This window comes from Sceloporus undulatus, chromosome 7 (assembly GCF_019175285.1).
Source record: "Sceloporus undulatus isolate JIND9_A2432 ecotype Alabama chromosome 7, SceUnd_v1.1, whole genome shotgun sequence".
Lineage (NCBI taxonomy): Eukaryota > Metazoa > Chordata > Lepidosauria > Squamata > Phrynosomatidae > Sceloporus > Sceloporus undulatus.
The window spans coordinates 3,078,485-3,098,565 of NC_056528.1; the positions used below are offsets into that span (position 1 = coordinate 3,078,485).

The 20,081-nt window shown below is 44.3% G+C and overlaps 1 protein-coding gene across 1 annotated transcript; it reads right to left on the minus strand.

Moving 5' to 3' along the window:
• Positions 1–3,159: 3,159 nt before the first annotated feature.
• On the minus strand, positions 3,160–19,633 carry SLC25A33 (solute carrier family 25 member 33). Its single transcript, XM_042478211.1, has 7 exons — positions 19,329–19,633; positions 11,856–12,035; positions 8,677–8,754; positions 8,199–8,299; positions 5,650–5,716; positions 4,862–5,145; positions 3,160–3,730 (listed from the first exon to the last, which is right to left on the minus strand). The coding sequence occupies exons 1-7, from the start codon at positions 19,382–19,384 to the stop codon at positions 3,528–3,530; spliced, it is 969 nt and encodes a 322-aa protein (XP_042334145.1). The 5' UTR covers positions 19,385–19,633; the 3' UTR covers positions 3,160–3,527.
• Positions 19,634–20,081: the final 448 nt, after the last annotated feature.

A 20,081-nucleotide genomic window follows, 5' to 3' on the forward strand; every position in this document is an offset into this window, starting at 1 on the left:
TTTGTCCTTCCTCCCTCTCTGCTTTATCCAATCTTTCTCGCTCGTGGAACAAGAGAAATGCAAACCCTTCGCCTGGGGATAAAGTTAATCCGAGGTTCAAAATTGCTATATTCAAGTCCAACCAGAATGTCTTTTGCTCCAGGCGGGGAATACAAAACGGGTTTCGATTTCAGAAATGCAATCCTATATATATATATATATATATATATATATATATATATATATATATATGTATTTACTTGGTTTGAGCGTTGTTGGACTATGACTCTTTTTGACACCTGGGTTCAAATTGGTATCTGTAAAAGAACATATTGCATGAGTGTATTTTAATGGTTTTATATAGTATGGTATTCATGTGTCTTCTTTTTAAATTGCGTTTTGGATTTTAACATTGTACTCTGCCTGGAGCCTTGAAGAAAGTCGGGGGGCTAAAGTTGAGTTAAATTTCTGGTGGGAAAGAAACAAAATGCATTAAGATTTCTTATTATTTATGTGAAGTCGAAGGCTTTCATGGCCGGCATCCATGATTTTTTGGGTTTTTTGGGGGCTCTGTGGCCATGTTCTAGAAGGGTTTATTCCTGACGTTTCGCCAGCATCTGTGGCTATGGGCATCTTCAGATAAATTATCTTATTATTTATGTTGTACTCCTTTAATAATAATAATAATAATGTTTTCGTACTCTGCCTGGATCCCTGAGGAGAAGCGGGAAAGAAACAAAATGTATTAAAATTCATTATTATTTTAAAAATGATGTATCCCACTTTGAGGAGAGGCAGGAAAGAAATAGAAATATTATTATTATTATTATTATTATTAATGGACAATATAACGCCACCTCAAGCCTTGAAGAGAGAGGGAAAGAAATAAAATGTATAAAATTCATATTATTTAACTGTATTCACCTGGAGCCCTGAGGAGAGAAGGAAATAAAAAAATATAATAAATAAGAATAATAATAATAATAATAATAATAAGATAATATATTATTATTATTATTATGACATGTTGCCCCACCTCAAGCCCCTGAGGAGAGGCAGGAAAGAAATTAATAACATTAATAATAGCACAATAATAGTTTTAAACACTTTATCTTGAAATAAATAAATTAATACAAATACATAAGAGGCAGGAAAGAAATTTATTATGATTATATAAATAATTTATTTTATGATGAGTAAATACAGTAATTATATTTAATATAATATTATTTATTATATATATCATTATTTATAATAATAATTTATTAATATTAAATAATAATGATATATAAAATATTATTATATTACATATTAAAAATTATTAAAATAAATTATTAAATAAATTATTAGTATTATTTATTAAATAAATAAATAAATGATTATATGTTGTTGTTGTTTATTATTATAATGGACGCCTTGAGGGGAAGAGGCGGGAAACGAATTGATATAATATATATTACTAATATAGTGAGATTTTCTGGAGCCTTGAGGGGAAGAGGCGGGACAGAGCCGCGCCGCCAAGACTACATTTCCCATGATGCCTCGGCGCCGCTGACTCTGAGCCCTCCGCGGCCGAGGAACGCGGGCCCCTGTTCGGAGGTTACCTGCTGCGAGAGCATTCTGTAGAGCCACATCCCTCCGGCGGCGGGCTGCGCAGTGGCGGCGGCGGCGTAGAGGGAGGCTCCTCCGAGGCTCCCGGGAACCCGTCTGAAGGGGAGCCGGCCCCAAGGCTCCGGCCACGGCCTCCATGCCGCCAACTCCGCTGCTCTGCCTTCTCTAGTCCTCGCGGCGGCGGCGGCTGCTGCTGCTCGGGATCCGCCTCCCTCCCTCCTTCCCCTATTAGCATACAGTCCCGCTGTTTTAGCCACAAGGGCCCCGAGAAGAGCGCCAGGGGGAACCCTCGGAGGAGGAGAGCGCTCGCCCTTTCTGCTGCCGCTAGAGGGCGCCCAGGGCAACCATTGGGAAGAAGAATGGGGCCGCCTTGAGCTGCTTCAGGACTCCTTAGCTTTGGACTACAACCCCATCACCCCTCAAACACCCACAGGGCCATGGCCCGGAGGAGGGAGTTTCCAGAAGGGAGCTGGAGGGGCCAAGGGCGCAGACAGCTGCAGGGAGACCTCCCCCAAGGTCTGGGGATGATGGGAAGTGTCCTCCTCCACCCCCCATATGCTGGTGCCTTGTGAGGATGGGGAACTGTCCCCAAGACCCCCCTGTTTTATCAGTAACACACACCACACACACACATGTAACTATTAATATTATATTTGTGTGTGTGTGGTGTTGTAATCATATAATATATATATATATATTATATAGATATATATCCGGTGTGTAGTATTGTATGAAGGCACACGACAATAAGGATACACACATACTTATAAATAACACACATATATATACCCACACATATAATATACAGTGTGTGTGTGTGTGTATAGGATATATATATATATAGATATATATATACAGGCATATATTATATATATATATACACACACACACATACATACATATATACACACATTATAATATAGTTTATACACACACACACACATCTAAGATATATATATGAGCATCCACGGATTTTGGTATCCACTGGAGGTCCTTCAACCAAACTCCAGAATTTACCAAGGACCCACTGTATTTTGGATCTTATAGTGTTTTGACGCATGATCAGTGTGTCGGTGGTGTGTGCCTTCAAGTCATTTAGACTTATGGCAGACCTAAGGAAACCCTATCATGGGGTTTTCTCGGCAAGATTTGTTCAGTGACGGCTTTGCCGTTGCCTTCCCCTGAGGCTGAGAGAGTGTGACTTACCCAAAAGTCACCTAGTGGGTTTCACCACCAAACTCTAATCTCCAAAGCCATAGTCCAATGCTCAAACCACTACTCCATGCTGGCTCCTTGCATGGCCAATGTGGGGAACCCTACATATGTTTTCCAACCAAGTTCTAAGCTGTGAAACTCACTGTGTTGTGCCAAGCAGGCTGGCCTACCTCCCTGGGTTGTTGTGAGGATAAAAACAAGGGGAGCGGGACAAGCATGTATACCACCCCCAGCTTGCAGAAGGTAAAGGCAGGGTATGAACATAACGCCTCTACGTCTTTGGGGTCCCCAGAAGCGTGGACCAGAAAAGGCACCAGGGTTGGGAGGTTAGAGATGACCCGAGAGAGATACCTGTACGTTAAATAGTGACTTTTTAATTTAGTTGTCGTTTTAATTCCTGAACCTCATCTTTAAGTTAAAAAAAAAAGAGTTAATAATTAATAATTAACAGTAACGGCAACATTGTTCAAGCTAGAAGGAAGAAGACACAGAGAGAGAGAGAGAGACGTAAGGATAAAGGGAACTAAAATAAGATTAAAAGGGAGGGATTGACGTTGGGGTGGAGGGCAGAAGAGCAGAGCCCACAGGGCAAGGGAGCAATGCGCCATGTCCCATGTCCTTGCTCTCCGAGAAGAAACTGGCCTGCAGAGTTTCAACAGTTTTTCGGTCTTTTTATCCCCGCGTGCATCTGTGCGTACTTTTTAAATCCAAGTCTCGGCCTGCTATTTGATCCGGTCTTCTAGCAGGTACACTATCAACTCGTAGGTAGACAAGACGATGGCCGTGTTGGGGATCTGCCTCATGAGCTGGGCAAACAGTCCTCTGTAAAAGGCAAGGTAGCCTTCTTCCCGGAAGACCAGGCGCGTCGTCTGGACGAATGTCCTGTACTTGGTGCCTTCTTCGCGTAGCCGGGTCCGTATGACCTCTGCGGCGGGAAGAGGAGAGAGAGAGGAGGAGTGTCAGTCTTGCGACCCAAACGTTGCTCTTGCCAACAGCCTTGTGGCCAGAGGTCTTGCAAGCACCTTGCACCAAGAGCAACGGAGGCCTTAAAGTGCCTTGACCCCAGAGGTCTTCCAAGTGCCTTGCACCCAAAATATCCCTCTTGCCAGTAGCCTCACACCCAAATCACCAGAAGCAAGCACCTGGTACCCAGTGGTCTTAAAACTCTTGCCAACAGCCTTGTGGCCAGAGGTCTTGCACGCACCTTGCACCAAGAGTGCTGGAGGTCTTAAAGTGCTTTGCACCCAGAGGTCTTACAGGTGCCTTGCACCCAAAATATTCCTCTTGGCAGCAGCCTTGCAGCTAAATCGCCAGAGATCTTACAAGCACCAGAGGTCTTGCAAGCACCTGGCACCCAGAGGTCTTAAAACTGCCTTCCATCCAAAATATCCATCTTGCTAGCAGCCTTGGAGCCAATTCATCAGAGGTCTTGCAAGCGCCTTGCACCCAGAGCGCCAAAGGTCTTGCAAACAATTGAGGTCTTACATATATCTTGCACCGAAAGTGCCCCTCTTGACAGCAGCCATGTGGCCAAAACAGCAGAGGTCTTGCAAGCACCTTGCACCCAGAGCACTGGAGATCATGCAAACATCTTGCCCCCCAAGTGTCCCTGCTGACAGCAGCCTTGTAGCCAAAGCACCAGAGGCCTTGCAAAGCCCCAGACGTCTCAAAGAAGCCTTGTCCCAATGTCTTAACCCCAAAGTTGAACCACATCACTCCACATAAAATTCAGTACCATAGAAAGCTCCTTTACTAAAACCCAATATGTATTTGTTGTCCCATTGGCATGGAAGCCATATACAGGGGAAGGAATATAGATGCCTTGCTCCCTTCCCCTGCCGGCAGGGGCCATTTTATTTCCCATCCTGTTAAGCCACTCTGGCAGCCTTTGGGGTGAAAAGAAGGGTTTAAAAAAGATGTCAGATAAATACTATGTATAACCTCCCCCCAATAATCCATGATCTTGAAGGGGTTCAACCCACACCACTCTGGAAGGTAACAGTGGCTTGAACCTGGGTCAGGGTCCTGCAGGGAACCCAGCAAAGGGGCGACATACCATGTGGGTAAGCGATACATGATGCGCAGCCTTTAGAAACGGCAGCAGCCATCATCAGTCCAAAGAAGTTGGTGGAGTTCCTCTCCGGCCCATTGGTGGGAGAAGGCCCCAGCGGGACGTCGGTGATGTGCTTCTTGAGACTCTCGTAAATAGCAAAACAGATGATGGTCTCGGAGATGCCGGCGTAGGAGGCAGTGAGGCCACGGTAGAAGCCCCGGACACCTTCCGTCCGGTAAACGTACCTGGCGCACTGCAGAGTGTTCATCTGCTTCGAACCTCTGACCCTGGAAGGAAGTAGAAGGGGGCAAAAAGGATGAAAGGCTTAAGGGAGAAGAGCATGGTGCAGTCTATGGCCTGTTACAGACAGGCCAAAATAAAGCTGCTTTGGGTCACTTTAGAGGTATGCTATTTAAATGATGCATGGGTCCTAAGAGTCCGGAGGTCGCGCCAAAGCCACACTCCATTCCTAAGCACTGGAGTGCAGCTTTGGTGCAGCTTCCGGATTCTTCGGATGCATGCATCATTCAAACAGCATACCTCCAAAGAGACCCAAAGCAGCTTTATTTTGGCAGTCTGTAACAGACCCATATGTTCAGCCCCCCTAAACTCCCTTTTGTGGCCCAGATGCTCCTCAAACCCCCATCCTTTTCAGCATGATTTTGGGGCATTTGCACTCAAACCCCCAAATGTTCCTCTTTAGCCCCTCTCAAAATGGCAATAGGCATGACGTGACAAAAAGAAATACTGATAGCAACCACAACTGTAATAGTGTAAGACTTTTACCTTACCTCCTTTCCAACTGCATTCTAGTTTTTACCATCCAGATGGGGTTCATCAGCGAATTTGTGATAAATGCTGCAACAACAAAACATTAGAGGAAGGGGAGAAAAGGACATTGGTCAGTTTGTGAAAGCGAAAAGAGATACCAAAGTTTCCAAAAGAAACCACAGGAAAGGATGATAGGTCAGTATTTAAAGATGTCTGATCAGGTCACCTCTCTATAGTCTCTTCTCCAAGCTGACCATACCCAGCTCTTCCTCATAATGCTTAGTTTCCAGGCCTTTGACCATTTTGGTCACCTTCCTCTGGATATGTTTTAGCTAAGTGGTCCTCGAACTTTGGTTCTCCAGGCGTTTTGGACTTCAGCTCCCAGAACTCCTGACCACTGGCCAAACTGGCTGGGAGTTCTGGGAGTTGAAGTCCAAAACACCTGGATGACCAAAGCAGAGAGATCTTGCAGCACCTTTGAGACTAACGGAGAAAGAAAGAAGTTGGCAGCAGAAGCTTTCGTAGACCTCAGTCTCTTTCCTCAGATGCTTTTGGTGGAGTGGAAGCCGGGGACAGACATATATATGCCATCGGAATGTGAGAATGGTTTCCACTCCTCCAAAAGCATCTGATGAAGTAGAGTGAAGTCTACGAAAGCTCATGGTGCCATTTCTTTTGGTTAGTCTCAAAGGTACTACAAGATCTCTCTATGTACTGATTATGCATATGAATACGGCTATAGTGTTAAATTCTACCTGGATGACCAGCTATTCTAGCTTGTCAATATTGTTCAACTCTGGTGCCCAAAACTGAATGCACTATTCCAGGGGAGGTCTGACCAAAGGAGAATAGAGCGGTATTATGACTTCCTTTACTTGGTCTCCGGTGCTGGCTCTCACTTGGACCACATATTGCAACCAGTTAACAACATGTGTTAACCATGTTGCCAGCCTTAAATGCTAAAAAATACCGGTCAATCTCAGCAAGCTGAAGCTCTGCCCATTTTTTAAAATGAACCAAACATTAGACTGTGCTTAAAAACCACAAGGGAGGGAATCTCTTTGCAAACAACCATGTGCCATTCACGAAAGACTCTAGAGGGCACTGATGAATGCGCCAGGAATGCGTGGTTGGATGAGTATTTTCCTGCATTTCAAAATGTGAAGCACGTGTTGAAGAAAAGGAAATGAATCAAGGGGAAGGCCAAATGTTAGATAGATAAGCACTGAAGGAGAAACACGAGCAAAGGATTTAAAATATTAAGGAAAAGGGAAGATCGGACAGATAAGATAAAGGTATTCTTCACAAGAAAAGGAAAGAAGGAAAAAAAGGCTTAAAAAAAGGGCTGGGTGGGTTTCTGTGACTGAGCAGGGATTCGAACCCTGATCCCCCAGAGTTCTAGTCCAATGCTCAAACTACAATGTTGTGCTGGCTCACTTATGTCTTCAGCTTATGGTAACCCTATAGGGTTTTCTTGGCAAGATTTATTCAGAAGACATTTGCCATCGCCTTCCTCTTTGGGTGAGAGAGTGGGATTTGTGGGTTTTCTTGGCTGAGTGAAAATCAAGTCCTGGAATCTCTCAAACTACTACATTAAACCGGCTCTAAATTATCCTTGTCCAGCTCTAAAGAAAACAAACCCCAAATCCAGAATTCAGTAGCTTTCTTTGCCTACCAGCCAAATTTCCTCAGTTATGGCCCACCGGAAAATTCCATGGGTGACTCCTTGTCTCAATATCGCCTTCCCAAACGTAACCCACTTTCCCCCGGTAGCTTTCTGAAAAGGGATATGTCTCCTATTGCCAAGTTACATAAAAGGCTAGCGTAACACATGTTTATTACAAGCTGCTCTCTGCCTTGAGAGAGACGGCAGCTTGTGTAACTGGAGAGCGGCTGAGAACTGAAGTCGCCCCAGGACTGGAAGTGCCGCTTTTGATTCTTTGAAATGAAATGCTATATGGAAGCTGGCATGGGTGAGCTCTTCCCAGTTAGAAAGAGATCCCCAAGATCTCTTTCTGCCCTAAAATCTCACAGAACATATCTCCAAATGACTTAAAATATGCAAAAATGCCCCCTGCCCACATAAGCACTCCAGAATATTGTACTAAAATCAAATACATGTTGAGTCTCCCTTATTGGAAATGCTTGGGACCAGAAGTGTTGTGGACTTTGTTGTTTGGATTCTGAAACTGAACCATCAGAAAGCAAAGGTGTCACTATCTCAGCCTTGTGGATTTTGGAGCATTTCAGAATGAGACCTGTACTTCTGTTTTCTTCTCCAGTCACTCTCAAAATGGTGGCCGGAAGTGATACGCCTTCACCATTTTGAGAGTGGCTGAAGAAGAAAAGGTATGTATTTGGACTTGGAATTTATGTATAGGAGGGTTAGCCCATGGGGAGGAGGAATTGGCCCCTGGCCCCCCATAGAGTTGCCAAGCCGTTCTCCAGCATGCCAAATGGTCTATACTCTGAGTAACCTTAAAACATAGGCACCTGTTCCTTTTAGCTCAATGCACCCACAAAAGGTGAAGAAGACCAACCCCCATGGTGTCTGATTCTGCTTACAAACCTGCCGATCCCGCGGAGCAGATGTGGACGATGTTACTGTTTGGCACGAATATGCTATTGAACTGCTCCTTGGCTTTGGAGTAACAGGCAAAGTAGACCGCCCTGCGTGAGAAAGAAGAGGAAAAGCTCTGAGTTTGACTCATACGTTGGCAGGAGAGCAGCACATCTGGGGTGATTCGATGGGAACCCCAGGAAAGAGCCTTTATTTTGTCCGCTAATAAAAGATCAGTAATCTGAGGAAGCAGACTGAAGGCTACGAAAGCTCATGCTGCCAACTTCTTTATTTCCGTTAGTCTCAAAGGTGCTACAAGAGCCCTCTGCATTAGCAAACCCATGCCATGTCACCATCCTGATGAAGAGGAAAATAGAGGTTCTTGGGGGTAGTATAGGCTTCTGGACTGTTGGGCTAGCAATCTCCAAATACATTAAGCCTTTTCAAGAACAAGTAAATAAAAGGACACCTTGTTCAAGATTTATACCTTGATGGAGCGACACCAACCAGGTTTGGCCCCAGTCCTCGGAATAGTGATCTTGGACCCTCTTTTTCCAAAATGGATCTGCGAGGAAAAAATCAAGGGAAAAAGATAAGATGGAGAAATGTTAAGCAAACACTCTTGATGGGCCTCTTCACATTGTTATTTGCCACCAGGTCGGCATCAACATAAGGTGACTTTATGAATGGAAGCCCTCCAAGATACCAGTGGCTCATTCACACTACAGAAATAAAGGAGTTTGATACCACTTTAGCTGTCATGGCACCCTAGGATTTGTAGTTTGGTGAGGTCTTCAGCCTGGTCTTGTCAAGAGAGGTCTGGTGCCTCACCAAACGACAAAGCCTATGATTCTGTAGAATAGTGTCACAGCAGTTAAAGTGGTGTCAAACCACTGTGGATACACTGGTCATCAACTGTCCTGCTCAGGTCTTGCAAACGTAAGGCAGATATTGCTTCCTTGACTGCATCAATCCACCTGTAATGTAGTCTCTCTTTTTCCTACTGCTTTCTACTTTACCAAGCATTATCCTCTTTTCTAGTGAGTCACATCATCTCATGGTATGTCCAAAGTCCGACAGCTCAAACTATACCCAAAGGATCAAGAGGTTTGGGTGGAGGTGAGAATCCTCTTTGAACTACAGTTCCCAGAATCTCCAAACCTGTATGTCCCCTGGGACCAAACATCAAGAGAAACCCCTGAGATCCATCGGACAGGGCCAGATGCCAAAGATGCACATGTAGTATTAACAAAAAGGGTGCCTCTGAGCATGTTTTGAGCTAAGGAATTTCTTCTCACTGCCAGAACCTAGTGTCTCATCACAGAAATAAAAGCATATAACACGACTGGTTTACCATTATTTAAGAGGACTTGCTAGTAACTGGAAGTGATTTCTGAATTCACTTTTCAGTCAGTGAGGCTTTTAGAATACTGTATTGGCATATACCTAACAAGGTATCTTGGGGTGCATCTACACTGTAGAAATAATGCAGCTTGGCACCACTTTGAGTGCCATGGCTCCATTCTATAGAATCTTGGGGTGTGTAGTTTTGTGAGGAACCCGCAGTCTTTGGGAGAGAAGGATAAAGGCCTTGTAAAACTATAAATTCTAAGATTTCATAAGACGAAGCTACAGCACTTAAAGTAGTGTCAAACGGCATTGTTTGTAAATGTAGATGCACCCTTGGAGATGGGATCCAAATCTAAACATGAAATTCATACACACATTATTAACATAGACTGAAGGCAATTTTATATACAATACGGTAAAATAATTTTGCGCATGGAACAATGTTGGTGGGTATCGAACTATCGGAATGGAAATGTGATCTCAGCCACCTGTGAAAACGTTTTGAATTTTGGGACATTCAGATTTCCGGATAAGAGACTCAACCTGTAATAAAAATAGTGACACCCCACACATACACCTCCTTCTCAGGCCATTAATAGCGCAGGTGCTAAAGACAAGCAGGAGATCCATACAAGTCTGAAGGCACAGCCAAGGCCGAGTTAAGCTGCAAGTGTGCGTGTCCGGAAATCAAAGTTAAGCCATTTCTGGGTCCACTTCAGGCCAAGTCTCCTGGGCAACTGGGTCATTTAAAAACAGCTAATGACCATGGATGTTGGCCAAGGAGGACTCCTCAGCATCCTAAGCAGGGGAAGTGCAAGCTACACAATTGTCTTTTTGAGAACCAGCCATTTTCTTTGGAGGTGGGCAAAGTTCGGGACTGGGGTTGTATGAGACCTCTACTCAGGCCGAGGTTTTCTTGTTTTTGCCTTTTGAAGTCCTAAGACCAGTGATGTCCAAACTCTGGCCCTCCAGGTGTTTTGGACTTCAGCTCCCTGCATCCCAGACCATTGACCAAGGTGGCTGAGGCTTCTGGGAGCTGAAGTCCCAAAACACCTGGAGGGCCAGAGTTTGGACATTGCTGCCTTAGACCTTCCAGGTGCCATGGGCCAGCCTTCTGGGCATAAAAAGAGGAATGTTAACTGCTTCTCCTGAAGCCTCAGTTCCACTTTTAAATAGCTTGTAGTGGTTTGAGATGTGGACTAGAACTGGGGAACAGGGTTCGATTCACCGCGTCGGCCCACTAGCATGACCTTGGGCAAGTCACACTCTCTCAGCCTCAGAGGATGGCAATGGCAAACCCCCTCTGAAGAAACCAGCCAAGAAAATAGGTTTGCCTTAGCGTTGCTGTAAGTCGGAAACAATGTGAAGGCACACAACAACATCCATAACAATTCTCTCTCTCTTGAGCTCTGCTGTTATTGCTTTCCTGTGTTTCAAGTGGGCCAAACCAGGTTTGAACTCTGCCGTCTCTCGACCAAGCCCTGCAACAACGCAATGCAGCCAACTTGACTCTTACATAATTTGTACCGATTCAGCAGGCCGCCTGCCAAAACAGTTGGCTCTGTTGTCGTGTTTATTTTTAAAAACCTTAACCAAGCTGTTTTGCCTGGCATAGGACCTCCTTTAGGGCAAACAAGGAAAGACCGAGGGGGGAAAAAGGAAGCAGACGACTGAGTGTAAAAGGAACCGCATTTTCTGCTCAGTTCTGCTCTCTCACGGATGCACTTAGGAGGAAGCCAAAAGCGATAGAAGCGCTGAGTCAAGAGACTGGAGGTGCTGCTATACAGTAGAAATAATGTAGTTTAACATCACTTAAGTGCTGTGGCTCCATCCTAGGGAATCCTGGGATTTGTAGTTTTACAAAGTCTTCAGCCTTCTCTGCTAGACTGCACAAAACTACAAACACCAAGATTCTGTAAGATGGAACCATGGAAGTTAAAGGGGTGTCAAAATGCCTTGTTTTTACAGTGTAGATCAGTGATCCCCAAACCTTGATCCTCCAGATGGTTAGGACATCAGCTCTCATAATACCTAGTTGGCCAACCTAGCTGGGGCTTCTGGGAGTTGAAGTCCAAAACACCTGCAGAATCAGTTTGGGAACCACTGGATGCACCCAGCTGCATTAGAACAGGAGTGGGGATTATGAGGGTCTTTGGATGCTGCTTGTATTTAATTCATAGCCTGCCCTTTTCCCGCAGCTCCTTCAGATTCATGACAGCTCACAACCAAAAAGGTCTCATTGATCTCATGGAGCTGGTCCAGTTGGAACTAACAAGAGGACTGAGACCTCCTGCCTTTCGAGGGAGTCATACTCACTTAAGAACCCGGATGAGGCCTGGAGATAAGGATGTGGGGCGGACCATTCCTTCACCGCTGATGGTCCCCAGTTGGACTTGTGGGTAGTAGAGGGCTCGGAAGGCCAACTTCGAAGACTGGAGCCTTGTTTTGATGACTTCCAAAGGGCACGTAAAGATGGCACCGACTGTCCCACCGCACCTGGGAAGGCCAACATACAAAAACAACACTTAGAGAGCAGGGAATTAAAAAGCCCCAAAAGCAACCTTCCAGTCAAGGTGTAAAGGAACTAGGGCTCCCATTGTTGAAGCCGCCGGGGCTCTGAGATTATCTGCCACCCTTATTGAACTCCCGTGTTCACTCTCATTTGTACTGCAATTTCCATACCAACTTGGAGGGGAAATGGATTCTCCCAACAACAACACACTGTTCTAAGCCATACTTGTAGTTATCCAACATATTTTAGGGTGGTCTTGAGTTGGCAAAACCCATCAGCCTTACAAAAGACCTGGTCTTCATGGAGAAGAAAGGAAAAGTGTCATTGGTATCCGAGCCCACAGTAGTGGTGCCAGGTTTTCAAAATAGCAAAAAGGAACAGTCAACAGTCATGACATGTCAGGCTGACAGTTAGGAACTAGCTATGAACAAGTCTGTGTAAATACCAAGTGAAAGTACTAACTGCAGTTCACATAGCTATGTGTTCCTACATCAAATTAACAAAGTGCCCTCATTCATAAACCACACAATGAACAGATTCCAATTAACCTAGCCATGTGTTGCTACATAAAATTAACACATTGTCCTCATTCATAAATTGTGCAACGAAGACACTTCTCCTTTTATGAAGGGCTGACACTCCAAAATAAGGGATGTTTTACAGCCGGCCCAATTCGGCATCCACAGAATCAACCATCCATAGCTTGAAAATATTCCCACCTCTGAGGATTCACTGAGGTATGCTTAGATTTCAGAGGAAGGCAATGGCAACACACCCCTTTGAGGATTCCTTGCCTAAAGAAAACATCATGAAATTCAGGGGGGGTCACCATATTAAAAGGAGGTGTGATGGCATCTGTGTGTGTGTATATATCTCACACACTCTCTTACACAGAGTCTAACCCTTGATCCATTGAGCCCACAAGTGAACCCTCAGAACAGCAAGTTACATAAGCTCCCTTTTGAAAACTGGCTCCAACTCAGCCGCCCCGTCATTGTCCCGGCTGCAAGATTATCTACGTAACAAAGAGCCACAAAGATGCTTTCGTGACTAAGCCCTTCCTCAGCTGGCTTTTTATAGCGATCCTTAGCATGCTGCCAAGCAAGGCCACGGGGGTCATGTGAAAATAAGACACCAAAAAGAGAAGGAAGGAGGAGAGTTGGAAGACCCCAAGAGGCTGGCTTGTGGGGTAATGACGACCCTTTGTAGCAACCGGTTGTGTTGAAGAGATGTTCCCACCGATGGCACACAAATAAAAAACCCTGTTCTTTTTACCTGAGAGAACACCTCTCTAGGAACCTTCAGGTCCTCCGATGAAACTCTATGGTCAAGACCTACCAGATGTTAATCATAGAATTATGCTGGAGGACCTACAAGTGTCTAGACAAGTATTTTCCCTAGGGTCTTCAGCACAACTCTATGGTCAATGTCTGGCAGAGTGGCACGGGAGGACCTAGGGCAGCGATGGTGAACCTTTTAGAGGCCGAGTGTCCAAACTGCAACCCAAAACCCACTTATTTATTGCAAAGTGCCATGTCTCTCTGGCTTTTTAGTAACAGACTCTGCCAAAGTCTGTGCTGGGGCGACGGGACATGTGCCCACGGAGAGGGCTCTGAGTGCCACCCCTGGCACGTGTGCCATAGGTTCGCCATCACTGACCTAGGGATTCCTGGAGAGAACATCTGAATCATAGCCACAAATCATCAAAGCCTCAAATAAGCAAAGCCGTAAATGTGGAGGACTGACTGTACTGCAGTACAGGTTGCTGAGTGGGGCTCACCCACCAAACTTTGCTGCCTGAGCCTGAGATGGCCACTGCATCCCCAAGCAAAAACCAATGTGATAACAAGTTGGGCTGGAAATGGGAGACCATCTCCCCGTTACCTCTGAAGGTAAGAGGTTTGGGGGATCCAGGACAAGGCACATCATCCACAGATCTTTCTAAGACCTTGTATTGCTGCCTGAGACAACCACCCCACTGTGCCTAATAGTAAGGCTAAGGCAACAGTGGTTCAGCCAAGGGTCATGTGGCAAACAGTCTCCCACTCAGCACCCGTCCTGATGTTACTGACCCCCAGGGAGCAATGAGGCCAGGAGAGCTTTCCAGAACATGCAGGCAGCCTTTGATAGCCGCCCTGTCAGCACTCGCCCGCTCACAGATGTTGGCGTGGGTTTCCACAAAGCCGTGTCCAGCCTAATGCCCACGCTCATCAGAGCCCTGGGAGCAGCCTGCGCAAACCGGTTTGGCAATATCATTAATTATCCTTTGGCTCATTTTTGCATCGACCTCCCATGCACCGGGAGGGAAGGGGGGGAGTGTTGCATTGTGCTCTTGCCTTGCATTCATCCGGAACAGCTACTGCAAAGCGGGCACTAAGCTGGGAAGGAGGCTCCTGCAGCATTACGACGACACAACCTGGTCGTCTCGGCAGCTGATGCAAGCGGATGAAGCAAGGAAAGGCCAAAAACTAGGGTGGGCATCTGCTGGTGTTTGACAGGGCACACGCTGGCTTCCCAGAGGACCCCAAACTTGGAAACAATAAATCATTTCCATGGGGCATGACGGGCAAGTCCATCACATTTTTGGTTCTCTTTGGGCACAGGAGAAGCATTATTCTCCAACAGGAAGCCTTGGATTCTAGCCATCCACTTCCAGGCCACTTCCCCAGGTAAAAATGGCCAGGTGAGATGTGTCAGAAGGATGCAGCATCTAGAGATGGATACAAAGGTGGAGACAGGTGCACAAGAGAAAGTGGAACTATAGCTTTTTGTGGGTCTTTTGGGCTCTGTGGCCATGTTCTAGAAGAGTTTATTCCTGACGTTTCACCAGCATCTGCGACTGGCATCTTCAGAGAATGCCAGCATGGAAAAAAGTGGGGTGTGTATGTATGTGTGTGTATAATAGTGTGACCCTGTGTAGGGAGGAGTGATGCCCATGTTAATCTGTGTATTGTTCTGTTGTTCAAATCGCGTAATTACGCGTAACGATTTCACACGACGTCGCACCAAACCTGCCCTTAAAGTGGTCACAAAGAAGCATTAATGCACATCTTTTCACTTGCAGGATTTCAGCGCCAATGCATTTCTGGTATTGCTTCATTTTGTGCAATTGGGTGTGACAATCATTCGCACAATTACTTGCCATTTCCGCTTCATTTGCGGGATGCTTTAAATGTGCTTTAGCCAAAACCAGCCCCAGTGCGATAAACTCCGTACTGTTTTTGTCGCTTGCGGTTCTTCCACGTTCGCAGGGGTCCTGTGCCCCTAACCCCAGCGAATGTGGGGGGACGAGTGTACTTCCACCCTCCTCCAACTACACAACACACTGCCTTCAAAACCAGAAATCTTCTCCCTCTCTGCAGTTGTGCATGATGCAAAGATCAGAAGTGATAAGCTTTGTGTCCTGTTTGCCTGGCAAAGCGGGACAAAATTTGGGAGGCAAAGCCAAAGAAGCAACAGTTTAGAATACAATTATTCGGCGGATGGAGGTGAGGGAGCCAAGGGCAGCCAGCTAGGAGTAAAATGAGGATAAAATGAGCCGTGCGCTCTTTGGCCGATCACGAAAAAGCAAGGGAACGCACCAGACTGAGAAAGGAAAGAACAAGGCTGACATCATTTAGGGCTCTTTGCGTTCCCAAAACTATCTATTTATAAAAGCAAGAGGGAAGGATTCGCAGCAGCCCGCTCCTCTTGGGAATATGAGCTCCGTGAACAGAACAAAGGTTTCCCTAAACAGAAAGCAGCTCTGTTTTCCTATTCAGGTTATATGCTACGCAACCAGCAAAGAGAGGAGAGTTGTGCAGCCGAGGACTGCGCAAATTCTCTTGAGTTCGCCCTGCTCCACAGATCCAACAACGCCAACTATATGAATACAATTCTATATTATATATGGACTATAATTCCCACAACCTGGTGGCCTCCAGATATGTTGGACTGCAACTCCTATCATCCTCGGTGGCTGTGCTGGGAGTTGTAGCCAAACACAGAATCGGGACTTGATACTCCATTAAGTCAACTTCATTGGAAGAGGTGGACATGCTTCAATTTGGGGGAGTTTGCCCTCCACTCCACCAAATTTGAAATAACCACAGCCTTGTGTTTTCAGAAGTCAGAAAAGTTACCTTTTGGGGTTAGAGTTCCCAGAATTCCCAAGCTAGAAAGGACGCTGGCCGTTCTGACTGGAGGGTTCTGGGAGTTCTAGCTCCCTCAAAGGACCAAAAGAAGTCCTTCCTAGGCAACATTTCACTCCATGCATCTGAGGAAGGAGATTAAGGTCCAAAACACACTGGAGAAATAACCCAGTGTGAGACAGCTTTTAACTGCCCTGGCTCAGTGCTGGGGAATCCTGGGAACTGTAGTTTTGTGAGACATTTAGCCTTCTCTGTCAGAAAGCAATGGTTCCACAATAAATTATTTTATATATATATATATCATATGTATGTAATATACAGTATACAGAAACACACTTATACAGTGGTACCTCGGGATACGAAATACCCAGGTTACGAAATTTTCGGGATACGAAAAAATCCCATAGGGAATCATTGTTCCGGGTTACGAATGTTTTTTCGGGTTACGAAAAAACTTTTGGTGCTTTTTTCGGCTTTTTCGCACGGAATCGTGGCTTTTCCCCATTAGCACCTATGGCAATTCGGCTTACGAAGGCTTTTCGGGTTACGAAAGCGGCCGCGGAACGAATTAATTTCGTAACCCGAGGCACCACTGTATATAAGTGATCTGACATTAGGTCTCACCAGTCCGAGTGACACACTAACCCAGAAGGCAGCCAATGTGGCATGCCATCCAAATTCTTCAGACTATAGTGACCACAAACCCCAGTTAGCATAGTCAATAGTCAGAGAGCATGGCCTCTGCAGTCTAATACATCTAGCGCATACCAGGCTGCCCAGCCTTGCTCTGACCTTGATGCAAGATCTCCACGTGAAACACATCTGGAGGGCTAAAGGACAGCATTCAACGCAATGTGTTATCATTGGTGGGACGCTCCATAACTAAACCGAGAAGGCCTGTGTGTGCTTTTACATGCGCTTGGGGCGCGCATGGAGGAAAGGACACAAGGGCAGCCCATGGGGTCAGTTCAAAGGTCCGTCGTGTTCAGCATGTTGCTTCCAAGAGTGTTCATTCACGGGACACAGAGAAAGCAGCCTGCCTCTGTTCTTGGATTACTACATTCATACCCCACTCCACAGAGTTCAGGGTGGGACACATGGTTCTCCTCCTTCCTATTTATATACACACACACCACAACAATCCAATGAGGTAAGTTGTTGTTATTGTTATTATTATCACCCACATTCTCCCAAAACTGAGACTCAAGACAGCTCTTGGGAAAAGAGGGATGTAATGAACAAGAGGAAATGATGGAGGAAGAGAGTTCGTTAAGAAAAAGGGGATGAAGATGGTGGAAGGACTGAAGATCAAGTCTGAAGTTGGAAGGGTTGGGCGTTTTAAGCCTGGAAGAGAGATAAGACAGAGCGTAACAGTCCTCAAATATCTCAAGCATCTTCACCTATAGATGATAAAGTAAAATCTGTTTATCAGTTGCATCAGGGAACAGGATCCGAAGTAGAACAAAGAGGCTAAAACAACTAGTACTGCGCCTTAGAACAAATCTCCGCCTGATGGCACAAACTGCTTGAAAGTACATGCGTCCCTCCACGTTTGCGGCTTTGACTTTCACGGCTTTGGTTATTCATGGATTCGATTAATATGTTCTCTCTAGGAATATCTAGGTCCTCCAGCGCAACTCTATGGTCAACTTTAACCAAAAGGTACACTGAAGGATCCAGAGATTCCTAGAGAGAACACTCCGCTAGGGATTTGTAGCGTCTCTGGTTCAACTCTATGGTCAATGTATAAATCCAATAATATATGTGCGTATGCATGTGTGTATAGATTAGCGCGACATAAATCCAATAATATCTATATCTATCTATTAGCAGGCTATAAATTCAATAATATTGGTCTTTATATCAATCTATTAGCAGGATATGAATCCAACAATATCTGCAACGATCTATTAGCAGGATATGACTCCAATAATGGCTATATCTCTACTACTGTATATCTATTAGCAGGATATGCATCCATTAATAGCAGTATCTATATCTGTATCTATTAGCAGGCTATAAAGGCAATACATCTATCTATCTATCTATCTATATACTGAATATACATATATTTGGTATGTAATACACACACACACACACACATTATATATATATGTGTGTGTGTAATGTGTGTATATATTATACTGATACATGTTATATATATATATGTGTGTGTGTGTGCGTGTATATATATAATGTATTAGCATAATAATTCAATAAATACCTACATCTACATCTATATTATTGGTTTAAATCCTGCCTCTCTCCTCAAATAGGATTCAAGATGACTTACAACAATTTAAAAAGGATAATTACTAAAAAATTAAAAAAAAATAATAACACTCATATTAAAATATAATTTAAAAACACACATAAAAATATCGTATAAAAACCACTTCAAAGCCATACCAAATATTTATATATATAATCATATAATATATTATAATGATAATATATATTATAATATTATAAATAATAATAATAATAATAATAATAATAATATAAACCACACACACATATATTAACATTATTATATAATATATTATTATAATATATATTATAATATTAATAATAATAATAATAATAATAAAACAAACCACACACACACAAATTATATAATATAGTAACAATAAAATAAACCACACACATATATAGATATTATTAATATTATTACAATATATATTATAATATAATACATTATAATAATATTAAAATAAAATAAACTACACACATATATTAATATTATTATATAATATATTAATAATAAAATAAACCATATATATATATATATATATATATACACACACACAGTGTATGTGTGTATATATATATATATTATAACATGTTATAATTATAATATATAACAATAAACCGCAGATCTTCCTTTTCCTTTTAAAAAGAAACCCTTGGGGAGAAAAGGTGGAAAGCCTTGGGATAGGAATGAATGAAAGAGGGAGGGAAAATAGTAAGAGAAGGAAGGGAAAAGGGAGAGAAGGATGGAGGGGAAAGGAAAAGGAGGGCAAAAAGAAATTTAGAGGGAAAATGTATGTGTGTATATATGCCACACATATATGAATGTATGTATTTCAGGCTGAAAAATAACGGTTTCAGGGGGGAATGAAAGGCCGGGGAAGGAGTGGGGCTCACCCTCCAGCGAAGAGGTGGAGCAGGGTGCTCTTCTTCTCCTGCGGAGTCCCGGCCATGCCAATGCCTTTCCCTCCGCCGCCTGCCTGGTTCCTAAGCCCTTCCGCCGGAGCCTCCTCTCCGAGCGTCCTCTCCTCACGCCGAGAAGGACACGACTGAACTGCGCCTGCGCACTGCCGGAGGGTCACGCGGCGCCAGATTGGCCAACCACTGAAGCCGGCAGGAAAGTAGATAGAAAAAGAAAGGGGCGTGGCCCCCACGAGGGAGGTGTGTCCCCCGCGTCCTGATTGGCTCGCCGAGGCTCAGGGTAGGGGGCGTGGCGAGGGCGGTGGCTGGCGCGACGCTTTCAGCGATGACTTCAGAAAGGGAAAAAAAAGAAACTTGGCGTTGCTAAGGGGCGTTGCTGGCGCTGCTAGGGGCGGGGCTGATGTGCATGTCAATCAGGGCGGTTGTCTTTTTTTATGAATGGAGTGTTATCCACACTGCAGAATTAAAGCGCTTTGGTACCACTTAACTGCCCCAAATCCCTATGTTGGGAGAAATGCAGGATATAATATAATATATATATAATATGTATTAAATATGTATATATACATTCATAACAATAATGATTATCATTATTTAAACCTCTGTGAGGTGATTTTTTCCTCTTTGTAGCTTTCACAACGCACCGATTTATACATTTTTGTCGCGTTTCAGGCAACTTTTACCTCAAGATTTTAAAGTTCTCCACAGCGACGTGAAAGAAATGAACAA

Coding starts and splice junctions, on each gene's coding strand:
- SLC25A33 (XM_042478211.1), bottom strand. CDS start 19,384: ATGGCCGGGACTCCGCAGGAGAAGAAGAGCACCCTGCTCCACCTCTTC. Junction 12,036..19,328: donor CTCCACCTCTTCGCTGGAGG/GTGAGCCCCACT, acceptor TGGCCTTCCCAG/GTGCGGTGGGACAGTCGGTG. Junction 8,300..8,676: donor GTTGGTGTCGCTCCATCAAG/GTATAAATCTTG, acceptor TTTCTCACGCAG/GGCGGTCTACTTTGCCTGTT.